General features: G+C 36.8%; 1 protein-coding gene across 3 annotated transcripts in view; it reads right to left on the bottom strand.

Annotated features, from left to right (window-relative positions):
• The window catches only part of LOC109000287 (transportin MOS14-like), a 30,545-nt gene extending 15,090 nt beyond the window's left edge, over positions 1 to 15,455 (bottom strand). Inside the window, exons 1-14 of one of the 3 annotated variants that reach the window (XM_018977114.2) lie at positions 15,191 to 15,455; positions 13,316 to 13,393; positions 13,059 to 13,121; positions 12,856 to 12,903; positions 12,550 to 12,696; positions 10,371 to 10,502; positions 10,199 to 10,239; positions 8,878 to 8,969; positions 8,623 to 8,750; positions 7,762 to 7,837; positions 7,483 to 7,603; positions 7,311 to 7,410; positions 5,728 to 5,809; positions 4,941 to 5,023 (exon numbers count right to left, since the gene is read on the bottom strand). In XM_018977114.2, coding sequence (XP_018832659.1) covers positions 4,941 to 5,023; positions 5,728 to 5,809; positions 7,311 to 7,410; positions 7,483 to 7,603; positions 7,762 to 7,837; positions 8,623 to 8,750; positions 8,878 to 8,969; positions 10,199 to 10,239; positions 10,371 to 10,502; positions 12,550 to 12,696; positions 12,856 to 12,903; positions 13,059 to 13,121; positions 13,316 to 13,393; positions 15,191 to 15,313 — 1,314 coding nt within the window. In that variant the 5' untranslated portion in view covers positions 15,314 to 15,455. The remainder of the gene's footprint in view (positions 1 to 4,940; positions 5,024 to 5,727; positions 5,810 to 7,310; positions 7,411 to 7,482; positions 7,604 to 7,761; positions 7,838 to 8,622; positions 8,751 to 8,877; positions 8,970 to 10,198; positions 10,240 to 10,370; positions 10,503 to 12,549; positions 12,697 to 12,855; positions 12,904 to 13,058; positions 13,122 to 13,315; positions 13,394 to 15,190) is intronic. The other 2 variants (XM_018977115.2, XM_035694165.1) reach the window with 2 other exon arrangements.
• Between the last annotated feature and the right edge of the window lie 961 nt (positions 15,456 to 16,416).

The following is a 16,416-nucleotide window of genomic DNA, read 5'->3' as shown; positions in this document are numbered from 1 at the left end:
GGTACAACTCGGTGGGCCTCAGCCTATGAAGCTACCTAAAGATAAGGAAAAATAGGGCTAGGCCTAGGTGTTGGGCTCTAGCCCATGGGTAAGCAAGGATCCAACCAACAGGCGAGCCTTGTTTAGAGGAGATGGAAGTCGAGTGAAGCAGGCCCATCGGCGAGTAGGTACCAGCCACGGTCGCATGAGAAGACCCAGGTGGTCTTCTCGACGAAAGTGGAACCACCAACGGGTGCTACACCGCTCCTGGCGAAGACCGAGGTTGTATTCTCAAAGCATAGGGGTGCGGGATCTAGAACCACCCCTGCCCTTCTCGTCGCCGATGTGCTAGAATCAGCATAGACCAGCTCGACGGAGGCAGCTAGTGTTGCTATTGTGGTTACCTCGCCGATCAAACTGCCAACGGGAAAAGTTTTAGAAGAGGGGGAGACGAGAATCGGCGAGTCTGTGGTTGAAGTGGTGCAATCAAAGGGTGGGCAGCCACAGATTGTGCCTTCGGAGACCATTGCCCTTACCACCGGTGTCCTAGCACAGGAAAATGAAGGAGTGGGCTCTCAGGGCAGTCATATGGAGATAGACGACAGTGTTGGCCTGACCATGGCATCCAGTCATGGTCCCAATTCTTCTACTAAGGATCTAAGAAAGAAGGATCTTTCTAGGGGGTTGTCAGATGGATCGAACTTGCAATTGGTTCTCTGTGATGGAGAGTGCACTAATGGGGGAAATGCTAAACCAACCTTATTATGCACGCTCCCACCTAGCCCAAACTCAGAGAGGTTTATATCAGAGTGGGTATTTAAGAAGATTGAGGATATACAAACTTGTATTGGGATTTCTAGTGTAGTCTTTGAAGAGTAGTTTAGGGCCTTTCCTGTAGCCATTGAAGATGGTCGATCGAAGTCAGCCACAAAGAGAGATAGGGAACTAAAAAGGCTCAAATGTACCATTAATTATGAAGCAAATGAGGGGAGTGGCGGAAGGGATAGATTGAAACGGAGGGGTGCTCTTTTTGTTAATGAAACCTAAGATACTTTCTTGGAACATGCAAGGGCTTAATGATCACAACAAGCACATTTGCATAAAATCTTTATTGCAGACATGGAAGATTTGATGTTTTGTGTTTTCAAGAAACCAAATTGCGTGTTATTGATAGAAGAATCATTCATAATTTGTGGGGATGTTCTTTTGTAGGTTGGTCTTATTTGGCTTCTCTGGGAGCTTCAAGCGGCATTCTTTTAATGTGGGAGGGATAAAAGAGTGGTGGAGGTGTTTGAGGAGTGTATTGAGAACTACTCGGTCGCTAGTTTATTTTAAAATGTTGAAAATGGGTGGGAGTGGACTGGTGTAGGCACCTATGGGCAAAATGAGGATAAAGATAGGAGAAGGCTATGGGAGGAGTTGGCGGGTTTATATTATTTATGGGATGTGCCGTGGTGTATGGGTGGAGACTTCAATATTACCCGTTTTCCTAGTGAGCGATTGGAGATTTATCGCAACTCCTTGGCCATGGAGGAGTTTTCGGAGTTCGTATTTGATTTGGATCTCATGGGTTCGGGGGCGAGTTCACGTGGTCCAATAATTGGGTTTGGTTGAGGCTAGATAGGTTTCTCATTTCTCCTTTGTGGGAGGCTCACTTTCCGAAACTGTGCCAGAAGCGTTTGCCCCAAGTTTGTTCAGATCACTTTCCTATTCTATTAGATTGTGAAGGCATTCATGGGAGACGCCGATATTTCAAGTTTGTCATTGGTGGTATGGCCAAAGACAAAGCACCGGATCCAGATGGCTTTCGATGGGATTTTTTTCATGCTTGTTGGGACATTGTGAAATGTGATGTTATGCGGGTGTTCCTTGAATTCCACTCCTTTAAGAAGTTTGAGAAATGCCTCAATGTGACATTCATTTCTCTCATACCGAAAAAACATGGGGCAACGGAAATTAAGGATTTACATCCCATAAGTCTCGTGAGTGGGGTATACAAGATTATTTCGAATGTTCTTGCTAATCAATTAAGCTTGGTCATGGCACAAATTATTTCTAAGCCTCAAAATGCATTTGTTCAATGGAGGCAAATTCTTGATTCGGTTCTTATAGTCAATGAGTGCCTGGATATTTTATTTTTTTTTATAGGTAGAGTGCCTGGATATTAGGTTGAGGGGAGTTCCAAGTATTCTGTGCAAGCTTGACATGGAAAAGGCTTATGAACATGTGAACTAGGAATTTCTTTTCTACTTGCTCGGGAGGTGTGGCTTTGGAGATAGATGGATCTCATGGATTCGGCATTGTGTTACTACCTCTGCTGGTTTTTTCAACAGTTCCTGTGGTTTGAGGCAAGGGGATCCATTGTCTCATTTTTCTCTTTGTTATTGTCATGGAGGCACTTGGTCGGATGGTGAAGGCTGCTGTTGGGAAGGTTTCTTATCTGGATTCTCGATGGGAAATGGTACCAACGACTCTATTATAGTTTCACATCTCCTTTTGGCAGATGAATTTCACATCTACTTTTCGCAGATGATACTCTCATCTTTTGTGAGGTCGATCATGGCCAGATTCAAGCCTTAAGGGCACTCTTGTTACGCTTTGAAGTTGTGTCGGGTCTTAAGTTGAACCTTGGTAAGTCCGAGATGGTTTCGGTGCCCGTGCCTAGCATCACCTGCTTGGCAAGTCTCCTGGGTTGTAAATAGGGGTGATTAACGGTCCGGTCGGACCGAACGGACCGACCGGACCGGACCGGACCGAGACTTAGACCGGTCCGGTCCGGTCCATATTTTAGCGGACCGAAATCATTCAGTCCGGTCCACGGTCCACAGTTTTTTCGGACCGGACCGAATGAAAAATTTAAAAAAAATATATATTTTTTATATATATTTTATATATAATAATTGTACAATTAACAATATAAATTTTTAAATATATTATTAATACTTGTTAATATTCTATAAATTAACAATATTTTATATATATCTTCATTTAACCTATCACTATTAACAATATAAAATTTTAAATATACTATTAACACTTGTTAATATTCTATGAATTAATAAATATATAATATCAATTAGTTAATTATATAGTAATTATATAAATTAATAATATAATTTTCATCTAATTTATTATCATTGACCATATAAAATATTTTTTTATTGAGTTTGTTACATAATCCACATTAATAAGTCACTTAATTTAATTTAGTATTTTAAATAAATTTTTTTATTAATTATTAAAAAAAAAAAAAAAGGGCGGACCGACTGGACCGGACCGGACCGGTCCGGTCTGGTCCCTTTGGGTGTTCGGTCCGGTCTGGTCCAGAAAAATAATGGACCGAAAATTTTCGGTCCATCGCCGGACCGGCCCGTTTGCAGCCCTAGTTGTAAAGTGTCTTCTTTGCCTATGAAATATTTGGGTCTTCGTTGGGGGCGACATTTAAGGCTAGAACTATTTGGGATGGAGTTATAGAGAAAGTTGAGAAAATGTTGACTAGCTGAAAACGGATGTATTTATCGAAAAGGGGTAGACGCACATTAATTATGAGTACTTTATCTAATCTCTCCACCTATTTTTTATCTCTATTTCCTTTGCCTGCAGGGGTGGCTAATAAGATTGAGAAGCTATTTAGGGCTTTTTTGTGAGGTGGAGTGGGGGAAGAAGCAAAGATCAATCTTGTTAATTGGAATAAAGTTTGCTCTCCTATCTCGAATGGTGGCTTGGGGGTGCACAATTTGAGGACATTCAATAAAGCTCTATTGGGGAAATGGTTGTGGAGATATCACTTGGAGGGGGATGTGCTTTAGAAGGAAGTTATTGATCTCCGACACGGAAGTGGAGGGAGGGGGGGTTCCAATGAAGTGAGGGGGGGTATGCCATGGGTTTATGGAAATTTATTAGGAGGGGCCGGTAGAGTTTTAAAACTCAAATCTGTTTTGTGGCAGGTGAGGGTTCCAGACTCAGGTTTTGGCATGATATTTTGTGTGGTGATAGCACTCTTGCTAGGGTTTTTCCAACTCTATCACATCGCAGTTAACAGGAATGCTTCTGTAGCAGATCTGATTGCATTTTCTCATGGTTCTCACTAGTGGAATGTCCTCTTTAATAGGGATATTCATGATTGGGACTTGAATACTATTTCAGAATTCTTCAGCTTGATATACTTCATGGGGGGTATAATAGCACAGGGGGACAAGATGCAGTGGAGGCCTAATGGTAGTAAGAAATTTACCATGAGGCCGTATTACAAATTATTGGCACCACAAGGTAATTTTCCTTTTCCGTGGAAGAGTATTTGGAGGTCACACGTGCCTTCCAAAGTAGCTTTTTTCCGTATGGACTGCTTCTCTTGGGCATATTCTAACCACGGACAATTTGAGGAAGAGGGGGCTCATTGTGATGGATTGGTGCTATTTGTGCAAAAAGCATGGCGACTCAATAGATCATTTATTATTGCATTGTGAAGTGACAAGAGTGCTATGAGATGAGATACTTAGAAGAGTTGGTTTAGCTTGGATAATGCCATTGAGGGTAGTGGATTTACTAGCTTGTTGGAAAGGGATTCAAGGCTGTTCCCAAGTGGCGGCGGCATGGAAGATGATTCCGTTGTGCATTATGTGGTGTACTTGGTTGGAAAGGAATGCACAGTGCTTCAAAGATAGAGAACGTACAACAGCGGAGCTTCAGAAATTTTTTTTACACACTTTATTGCTTTGGTTTTTAGCTATTGTGCTTAATGGAAACAATGTTCACGACTTTCTGGTTTTAATTTCTAGCTCCTAGAATGTATTTAGGTGCTCTCTTGTACATTTCCTGTGTATACGGGTTTTGCTTATTTCATTCATATCAATAAAATTTACCTCTTATCAAAAAAGGTTGAAAAATAAAACTAAGATCTGCTGATATATTTCTAAAACGCTAGTGAATATCATTCCAGCAATAGACAAAAGTATACCCACCTCTACAAGCTTCTTGTAAAGGATTTGTAGAGTTGCATCACCACCTAAAACTGATGCTGCATCAATCAAGACATCCGCAACAGCTACCAACATCACAGGTTCAATTAGCATTATGCTCAAGAAACAGATAAACAATCACTTGGCTGAAGAGAATGACATGAAGGCAAACAAACCCAACTAATTGGAAGTTTCAATTCTAAAAATATGAGAAAATAACATTTCATGATAGAATTTATTTGACTGGGATTTCTTCAGGTTTCCAAGGGATAACTTCCAGGATATTCCTCTACTAAGGAAATTCACAGAAAGGAAAATATACAAATAAATCAGCAAAATAGCATTGAGGAGCTACAGATGTGTAAAATTAACCACCATATTAGTTATTAGTTAGTATAAGGATGCAAAAGATGTGACTCCAATCAACTAGGATCTTTTGTACTTTATAAGATGTTTCATCATGAGCTAAAGTAAAGAGCATTAGTTCTGTGCCAATTGTCTGCCATTCTCTCTCTAATAATTGTCTTAATGGTACTAACGATTTTCTTAATAGTATAAACCTCTTCATTGGTTCAGCAACCACAAGATCCAGGTTTGCATTTTCTAGAAGATTCTCCCCATGAAAGGCAACAATGATAAGCTAAAAATAGCCCTTACCAAACTCTTTGCATGCTACCATAAGCAGGTTAAAATAAGAAATCTTTTAAACCGCATGAGTGGAATATATGGACTTTTTGAATTAGTAAAGGATAATAAACAAAAAGCAGAATACCATAAAGATGATCATTACCGTATCTAGTCTGTTTAAATTCTCTGCGGTCCTCATGTGAGAGGTTAAGATAATCTTGGGGATATTGGACTCGAAAGCTAACCTGGGGAGAGAAACCGTAGCTCTCTTAAACTCTTATTGGAAATAAGAAAAACACTCATAATATAATACTTGTGTCTTCAGCACAGTTACAGGTTGAGTTGAGATTTTCACAAGAACTTGCAATGAAAAAATGCCTCAAACTGGTACTCCATTGTTCACGAGGAATCATTTCATGGCAAAAGCAAAAGTTGAATAAGCAGCAAATAGCAAAATCCAAAGAATGCATGTGCTTCTCCATGCCAAGTTGCCAGAGGCATCTCATTATGCTAGACAATAACTTTACTCTCAAATTATTAAGACAATCCCTAGATTATGGAGTTAAAGGTTTGTATGGCGTCGGTCTTTGGAAAAACATTAGGAGGGGCTGGGGGAACCGCTTTAATAGATTTGAGGTGGGAGACAATTCTAGGATAAGGTTCTCGTCTGACATGTGGTTATGGTGTGGTGAAAAGGCCCTTCAGGTAGTTTATGCAGGAGTTTTTCGTTTTGCTCATTGTGAGGAAACTTCGGTGGATGTTGAATTTATTTGACAGGGTAGGAGAAAGGGATTATTATTTCGTTATATGATGTACTTTATTCTATGCATTTGAGAAGGCAGTAAGGACACACTATGTTGGGTTCCATCCAAGAGGATAGAGTATCAAGTCAGATCATTCTATCGTGTTGTTTTCATGGCAGTATTCTCTTCCCTTGGAAACAAATTTGGAGGAATGAGACTCCACTAAGATGACTTTCTTTGGTTGGACAGTGGCTCTTGGGAATAACCTTATGGATATCCTAGAAGTACAATTTGCACCCATAGATAGGTGCTGTATGTGCAAGAATGGGGAGAAAATTGATCATCTCTTGCTTTCCTGTGAGGTAGCTAGTGCACTTTGGAACACTATTTTGCCTTGTTTGGACCCAGTTGGGTTATGTCATGTAGAGTTGTATATCTCTTGGCTTGTTTGTAAAGGAAAGTTTGCTAGGCCTGAGAGAGATACTTTATCGAAGCTGATTCTGTTGTGCCTAATGTGGTGCTTATGGAGTGAAAGGAACAATCAGAACCCTGAGATTTGTGAAAGGATGGCAGAAGTCAAGGATCTCTTCTCTAAAACCCTATACCAATGGATGGCAGCTCACTTTTGTTTTTTGATTTCTAGTTTTCAAAATTTGTTTTCTTAATATTTATGATCAGGTATTTATCTTTATATCCCCTGTGCACATCAATAACAGTCTTTTGATTATCAATAAAATCTTCACTTCACTTATTTATCCAAAAAAGGTAAAATTAAAGTATAAACTTGTTCATCAAAACAATAACAGCAATGCAATGCAATGCAATATACGTGAAATCCTCCACCCAAATAGCTGAAATCATGCCTAAATAAAGATAATAACCAAATCCATAAAAGGAAATGAAAGATCACATTTTAGATAAAACAATACCAAGACAACACATGGTATAAATCACCATGCTCTACAAGAGTTTTCATGTCTGACTTCTTGATACAAAGACTCACCAGGGATACAAGTGACTCATAAGAGTGAATAAAAGCATCCTGCCTCCGCTTTCTCTCGGCTTCAATGGATGCTTCATCACCAAATGGTAAATGAGAATCCCTGACAGATGGCAATGGCTATATTCAATATATTGTTTTAAGCAAAACCCAGTAACATGTTATAGAACGGTACCTTTTGGTCAAGATCACCTGAAGACTGTGCCAGAAGTTAAATGACATTGAAGCAATATAATATTCTGGGTGTGAAGCAACTTCTAATAATGCATTTACTATCAACATTGACTCATCAGAACCTGGAGAAAAGAAATAATCAACCAGATAGAAGATCTATTAGATAGAAAACAACTGATGAAATCCGGATTGCAACACTCAAAGTACTTTACACCATTAGAGGCAAAAAGCATTTATAAGTTTCTGAGAAAGGGTTTCAATCAATTTTGGATATGAATACCAGTGGCAATCAGTTCAACATAAGAATCGCCCATGTCAGCAAATAATCGAGCAATGGCCTTCACATCCTCTTCATCCTAAAAGCAAAAATAGAAGAAAAAAATATTAACTACCCTTTATACACCAACTTTTCAAAATTGCAATTACTTCTTATGAGAATCTGAGGTTGGGTTTGGATAAACAGTTCAAATGAGATGAGATGAGATGTTTTGAATGGTAGTTGAATAAAATATTGTTAGATATAATTTTTTAGTATTATTTTTATTTTGGGATTTGAAAAAGTTGAATTGTTTATTATATTTTGTATGGAAATTTAGGAAAGTTGTAATGATGAGATGAGATAAGGAGGTTTGTGTATCCAAACCGAGCCTGAATGTACATAGTTGTTTTAAACCTTTTTACGGAAACAAAAACAGTCTTGAAACATTTATTCTGTTTTCATTTTCATTTCAGAGAGAATTTATGGATGCCGATAATATGCAGTAGTATCATTTCCAATATCTTCCATATTAACCATGCTAACTCCTTTCATATTTAGCCAAAATCCCAGACACCAAAAACAACTTGTCTATACCAATGCACTGTTAATCATGATTCAAGTTGGGAGAGAATACCGTAACTAAAAAATTAAGGAGTAAGTCAAACATATCAGAATCTCTCCATTAAAAAGATAAACGCTCAAATGCAGGTATGCCTATGTCAAGGTGACATTTCAACCCAAGAATTATTACTCGGATTAAAAAGGGAAAGAAAAGATACCTTTTGACATTATAACCACAGTAGTACTGTTCTTATAAACATGCCCATTAGGCTATTATACGGATGTAGAAAAGCAAACATTAAAACCCTCATAATGCAATACCTTTGAAGAATCTTTAAGATGTGCCTTCAGACTCATCACTTGAGGTACAATTATTTGAATCAAGGGCATCTGTAAAGCAACATCACTAGCGCTCCCTGCCGCCGTGTAGTGTATTAATTCAGAAATGACTGCAAAGAAGAAAGGGTATAATTAGAAAAAAAAAAAACTCTCTGATTCCGAGGGAAGAACTATCTAAGATTAATACAAAAAAAGGAACTTCTCCAATACAATATTAGCTTTTCCCAACTGTAATACCATTTACAGCTGCCTCTGAAAGAAACTCAGAATTCAAGCTTGAAAGAGCTGTAAGCACCAGGGGGTGAGAAGCGAGCACAGATCCAGGGATCCTGAAACAAGCACAAGAGTCACTTGTCATGTCATCAACCAGCTCCGCAAAACTCAGTTTGCTGCCTAAAAATGGAACATCAAGGACACTTAATTTGCCAAGTGGAGTTATAGTTAGTCAAATAAGATACATGATGCACAGTATCATGATGCATAAATGTGAGCATACAGCGCGTACAAATACATACAACTTTTCAATAGGACCAAAATCAACAAAGCCTTTTCCCCAACTATTTTAACAACGCTTAAAAAATATGATGTTTTAGAATCCATAATCATCTTCAGCTCATTTTCTTTTCCATTCTCCTCAAGTCTACCCTTAAGGCTCACAAATACTCACATTTTTCTCTTAACAAAATACTAAATTGGAGACAAGGCCATGACTTCTGAAGTCTCAATCAAATTTCCAATAAGTAAAAGCTCAAAATACTCTCTATGTTTTATTCTATCACATAATGATAACCCAGTTCAACTCTACAGTCCACACTTCTTTGTCAAGTAATGATTGATTCTCAGATTGCAGCGATATGGAAGATGGTCCCAATATGTCTATGGTGGTGTATTTGGAGGGAGAGAAACAAAAGAAGCTTTGAAGATCAAGAGCAGTCCATGGATGGGCTTAGGCATTTCTTTTTCAATACTTTACTCGGTTGTAATTGATTTTAATGGCATGAACTTTCATAAATTTCTAGTTTCACTAAACTACATGCTTCGGCCATGCTCTTGTATGTCTTGTATACTTGGGCTCTTGCCTATTCTCATGATCAATAAAATTTTGTTTATCGATAAAAAAAAAATGATTAAGCCTCATTCAAAGCCAATATCAGAAGATCCATACGATAAGGAAACTTCCAATAAAGTTTAAAGGGACCGGTCCCTACTTCAGAACGTATAAGTCAACAACAATGGAGCAGTGCTTGGAAGTTCTTTGAGAACAAGTCACTAAATGGCATTACAATCAATATATATTAGATACTTTCCTCTCATCTATCACACAGCTAAATGGACTCTAGCCTAACAAACGGAACAATTTCAACCGAACTGTGCTGTCCCAGGTGGAGGATCTGGATTTGTCAAACACCCCATAACTCCAGAAATTGAAAACTCCAACTCTATTCTCTTATGCTTACTGTTTCCAACCACACCACTTATGATGAACAATGGGCAACAAAATAATTCAACAAAATAATATTTTGTCACAAACTTTGTCTCATAAATATCAGGTGCATACCCATGCTTCAGTCGAAGCCAAGATGCAAATGCCTCAAGAACCTGACAAGTCAATTAGGTAGAAACGACCCAAAGCTGCTCAGTAAACCAGCAAAAGTGTGCACAATTTATGTCCCACACATTAACATAGGCTAAATAATTAAATAGTTCATAACAAGAACAAAATATCTCACCTGCTCCTTTAGTTCATTAATACTCAAACAGGCTGTCAATATACTTAAAGCTACCTCCATTTGAGAAATGAGCTCTTTTTCAAATTGACGCCGTCTTTCTGGACGAGCTGCTATCTTGTAGTTATATACTTCCTGATTGCAAGAACAAAACAGGAAGTGAATCCATAGAGGCAGCAAACTTATTACCTTCTAATAAGGTATATAATATGAATATTTTCATTTAATAAGTTAAGCTTTATTAATGATCAAAAGAGCAGTTGCCCTAGTACATAGAATGTATACATGAGATATACCTAACAAGAAAAACATAAATAAGGAAAAAATCCTGATTACCAGAAATAGGAAAACTGATATGAGCAATTATCCAATGATACAAGGTCTTAAACATAATTACCATTTATTCCAATGTAAAAGAAAAGTATGGGTTTATTATTACACTTTAATGTAATTGGGAATGGAAATATGACAAAACATCATCCAGCAAAGACGCAAATATTGTTAGAAAGGGCAACAATATCCTTTCATATAGACAATGCCAATACTCATACTATCTACAGTCCAGACTACTCGGCTTTAAAAAAAAGGAATTTAAACTTTTCTTTTCATGGGTGAATCTGAACTTGTAATGGAAGCAAGATACATGAATTATCACAATGGTCTAAGGAGATGATTACTGGTTTATGCCCAATTTAAATATCATGTTTGGCCAGAACATTCAACCCCACTTCTCAGATGTCTTCATGGTTCTAAAGTTTTCAAGATATACCTCACACTTAATGATTTTTTCCAAGAAAGATTTTGTAAAAGATGGCATCTAAAGATAAAAATAAAAAAAGACAGACAATTTTTTCTTAATGTATACCTCCAGTGATTCGAATATTGGATTAAAGCAATTTTACAGACATGCTATCTGTTAAAGACTGCAGGAATTCATGCTCCATCCACAGAAGTGGACAATTCTACCAATAATACATTATCAAATAATTATCACCTTTTGTCCACTATCTAACCAAGCACATTCTACTTGGTCAAGAGCAAGATTCCAAGGACTAAACAAACAACATTAATAATCTTCTATTTCTAGATAGGTGTCTCTCTTGTATACATCTTGTACTAGGATTACACCTTTTACACTTTTTAATGAAAATTAGAAAGGATGGAAGATTTTTCTAAGACATGCACGTATTGAGGTGGGTGACGGTTCTCAAGTCAATTTTGGCATGACAAATGGTGCGGTGAACAAAGCCTCAAAGACACATTCCCTACCATGTTTGAGCTTGTATGGACGAAGGATGCCGCAGTAGTTAATCTCTTGGTCTTCTCTAGTGGCTCCCCTCAATGGAATGTAGATTTCATCAGGGTAGCACAAGATTGGGAGTTGGAGGTTATCACCAAGTTCTTTGCTTTATTGTATTCCGTGAGAGTGACCGAGGGAACCACAGACAAGATCAGTTGGAGCCCTTCCAAGAAAGGTAGACTCAAAGTCAAATCATTCTGCCAAGTTCTAACTAGTCACGGCATGAACACTTCTCCATGGAGGAATATATGGAAGACAAAAGCTACCCTGAAAGCAGCCTTTTTTATTTGGACGGCCTCCTTAGGCAAGATTCTTACCATAGAAAATTTGAGGGAAAGTCGTGTAATGGTGTTGGATTGGTGTTACATGTGCAAGAAGAATGGGGCAATCAATAGATCACCTACTTCTACATTGTGAGGTGGTCATGACCATGTAGGATGATTTTTTTGCAGGAATTGGAATATCATGGGTCATGCCTCGTAGAATGATGGATTTTCTGGCAAGCCGGAGAGGCCTCCAAGGCAATACCCAAGCAGCAGCAGTCTAGAAGATGGCCCCTATGTGTATATGTTGGTGCATTTGGCGGGAGAGAAATTATAGAATCTTCGAGGATCGCGAGAGGACAATGAATGAGATAAAAGTTTTCTTTTTTAAAACCTTGTTCTTATCAGCAGGAGTCATTCGTTTTAATGGGCTACATGTTCATAATTTTCTATTTTCAGTTGTAAACTCTAATTAGGTACTTCTCATGTATACATGCTATGTACTTGGGCTATGCCTTCTTTTCTTATGAATAAAACTTCTTGATTACCTATAAAAAAATAAAATTACTTCTCAAAAAATGCTGAACAGACCAGAAATGTAAATTCTCTTATAATATACCTCAGGAAGAACTGTAAGTAGCTCCAAGAATCCAGGTATGTATTCTGGATGAGAGTTCATCTCATCTCGAAGCCAATTCACAATACCACTATCTCCCCAATCCTCTGCAGGAACATATACAGCCAAGGCAGCCACCGCAATGCTAATCTATAGAGCAAGCCAATACAGCACACATATATATTATAAGTAAAATAAAGTTCTATTAAAGCAAAAACTAGGCATAGCCCAAGTAATACAGCATAATACTCTCTTGATTTCATAATATTGCAGGATAAGTGTCCATGAAAAGGAAGATTCCAATTATACCTGAGTTCTAACTTTAGGAGGCCCTTTGTGAAATTTTTTTAGTAATGTCTGCATTTAAAATTCATGCATCAAATCTTACGAATTATAGAGCATCATCTCTGCATGCGTGAGAATGATTGCTTATATTCAGATAGGAAATAAGACCTTTTCTCAATAGACTAAAATAACCAGAAGCAAATAGAAGATACAAATCAGGTACCCACATTTAAGGAAACACGTAATGGACCAAAAGCTTCAGAAGGTAGTTCTTCAAAATCCCTTTGTACCTAGATCAGACACAAAGTGCATGACAACTCACAAAAGAAGCACATGCTAAACGAGGCTTTCATTGTTTAGCATTTCGCATGTGTACATACCTAGATGTGCCTTTTGCATGTTTTAATGAGTTTTATTACTAATCCAAAAGGAAAGGAAAAAAAAGCATAAATTAATGGTAAAATTCTCAAGTGTGTATGTTTACCTTGGTTCTAAGGGTCTGAGAACAAAAGATTAAAGTTTCAAGATTGCTAGAGGCATCATGAAGCAAATTATCAGCAACCTAAATAGGAAAGCAAAATGTTAATTTATCTAAAATGCAACATATTATGACCTTTGAGGAAAAGTCATGGAACAAGATAAATAACAATATAAAAAATACTAACAGAGCAGAAAAATATGTAAAAAGCATATAATATAAATGGAACCACCACACAAAAGCACCGGTAAATAACTGCACAGACTGAACTTTGAATATTTTTTTTTTATAAGTAATAAGAAATTTATTAATGCAAGTAGATAGGCATAACCCAAGTACACAGGAAGTATACAAGCGGAAACACCTAAATACAAGCTATGAAACTAGGAACTAGCAAAGTCTAAAAAGGAAACATTTAAAGAATCCCCATTCAGTAGACTGAACTTTGAATATGAAGGCTAGTAACAATTAAATAACATGAAATCCTGCATAAAATTTACCATTAGGGGAAAGAAACCAAAGATTTATAAAATTTCAATTGAAGTGAATGCCATGGTACCCTTCATTTGTTAAAAAAAGGTCAGGACTTTCTTTACCAACTGGCCCAAACAAAAGAGATTAGCCTCTTGATTTATCGACTGATTCAATGGAAGTACGTGTGGCCTGGGGTGCCATAAACTGCTAGCTCTGACCATTTAAGTTCTTTCCACACATACATTTAAAAAAAAAAATCCTTACATCTTGTCCAGGAAACAGAGGACACTGCTATCAGAAACAGGAAGCTCACAAGAGAAGTAGAGAGAGTATGAGATTAAAAAAAAGGTTAATTGCTTGAAATATATTAAGTCCATAGCATTTTTCAGCTTAGCATAATGGTTGCAGCAGAAGAATGAGGTTCAGCTTTCAATAGACTTCAAGGGAATTTGATTCTAATAACTCACAATGTATATGATATTTTACGAAGTTGTAAGCCTTTTACGTTCAATAATGAAACCATATGTAGTACCCAAAAATGAGCCAAGCCTAGCCCTAGCCCCAGCACAAGGCATTGATTGTGAGCATGAGCCCTCAATCTAAAGCCCAATTTGAAGCAGGCAAAGCTAGGCTCTTTTTCTGGGCAGTTCTACACCAACATTTATAAACAAACAAATCAATTGAAATTTAATGCTTAAAGGTGTAGAGCAGAACATACTTTTCTGTTAAGTTTTAGAGTTAACTAAGAATTAAAAATCTTCTTCTCCAAGAAAATAACACCGAGTGTACAAGAATAGAACTTACAGGCCTGAACCCTAATCTCGATTACCACAACTGGCAACCTACGACAGATGAATGACAACAAACACTTTCAAGTTGGCACACGAAATTTAAAAAAAAAATGCAGTGTTAAATTATACTGTCTATTTCCCTCATCCGTTCTAGGCTCAGAAGATGGAAATCTAAAGATTTCCTCTAGAAGATTTCTTCCAGTTGGAACTAAAATTGGGATTTCAAACATGTACATTATCTTTCTTTCTTTTTTCTCTCAGCAAACAGACATCATACGCCTGAATTCCAGTGTACAAATGACCTTTGCGCACTTCGCAACATGATTATATCATTCAAACTTATCGACTTCTTTTCATCTTCTCAGCAACCAAACAGAACACACGTTGCTTCCCTTACCAGACATAAATCAACATGTATATACGCATACACCCCCACACAGTGAACCGCTACTCAGTTAAAACACGCCAATCATGTCACCAAAACCTTCCATATCTCACGCAGATAAATCAAAAAAAAAAAAAGTACACACACACTTGACACGAATCGAATCCGCAAGCTTCCAATTCCAACGGAAATATTAGAATCGGAGAAGCAAACGGTGGGATAGCGAAGTACCTGCCAGGCGTCGAGGGTGCGCTGAAAATCTTGGAGCCAGCGATCGGCTTGCATACGAACCGTATCGTCGGGGTGATGGTACAGTGCATTTAGGGCTTCTTTCACAGTGTTCTGGAGCTCCATGAACTAGAATTCTGAATATTGAGTAGCTTCCTATTCTAAATGTAAATTCAATCCTGTCTGTCTCTGTCTCTCTCTTTATTGGAAGCTGTTTTGGCGCCCGGTCGGGACGAAGAAAATGGGGTTTTGATTCTTGAAGACGACGATCAGGCCAGTGCTTAATTATTAGATAGTATTCAAATTGTAAAGATAATTTTTACTTTTGAATTATAATGTAATAATTTGATTTTTAAAATTTAAATTTTGAACTTTATTTTTTAATACAATGAATTATGTGTAGTGTAAAAAATTTTAAATAAAATTATTTTTTTTGTTATAAAGAGTCAAGACAAGCTTTTTATTTTTATTTTTATTTTTAAGATTGTTTTTGTGTTTTATTTAAGTGAGGTTTGGATAATGAGTTAAAATAAAAGTTGAAAATTGAATAAAATATTATTAGAATATTATTTTTTAATATTATTATTGTTTTAAGATTTGAAAAAGATTTGTGTGAGAATTTTAAAAAATTGTAATGATTGGATGAAATAAGTTTAAATCAATTCTAAATCCAAACGGGACCTAAGTTTTTAAAATTTTCATGTTTTTAGCAGTCATTCTTTGTTTTCTCTAGAAATTAGAGAAGGGAAGATTAGGGGTGTAAAAAAAAAAAATCGAGAAATCGCAAAATCGAATCAAGCCGATCTGGTTTTGGACCAGTCCGATCCAAAATCGTTACCGTAATGACAAAACGCAGGAACTAGTCCGGTTCCGGTTCTAGGTTTTTTAGGCTCGGACCGAACAGGTTCCTTATAATATATTTTTTAATTATTTTTTTAATATTATATATAGTATTTTTTATATTTTATATAATTTTTATATTCTAATATATATAGTAATATAAATTATAATTATATATATAATAATATTATTATATTTTATAAAATCAAAATTTAATCTTAAACATAAAATTTTAATTGATACTTTAAACTTAATATATATATATATATATATATATATATATATATTAATAACATTTTATCATAAATACGTGAGGGCTAAGAAAGGATTTGTTAAGAGCGTCAGTGAGTTTTATATACGTTAAGAGCGTTAAAAAGCAGTTGTATGTA

The sequence above is a fragment of the Juglans regia genome, chromosome 9, assembly GCF_001411555.2.
Source record: "Juglans regia cultivar Chandler chromosome 9, Walnut 2.0, whole genome shotgun sequence".
Classification (NCBI taxonomy): domain Eukaryota; kingdom Viridiplantae; phylum Streptophyta; class Magnoliopsida; order Fagales; family Juglandaceae; genus Juglans; species Juglans regia.
This window is presented reverse-complemented; position numbering and strand designations above follow the sequence as displayed.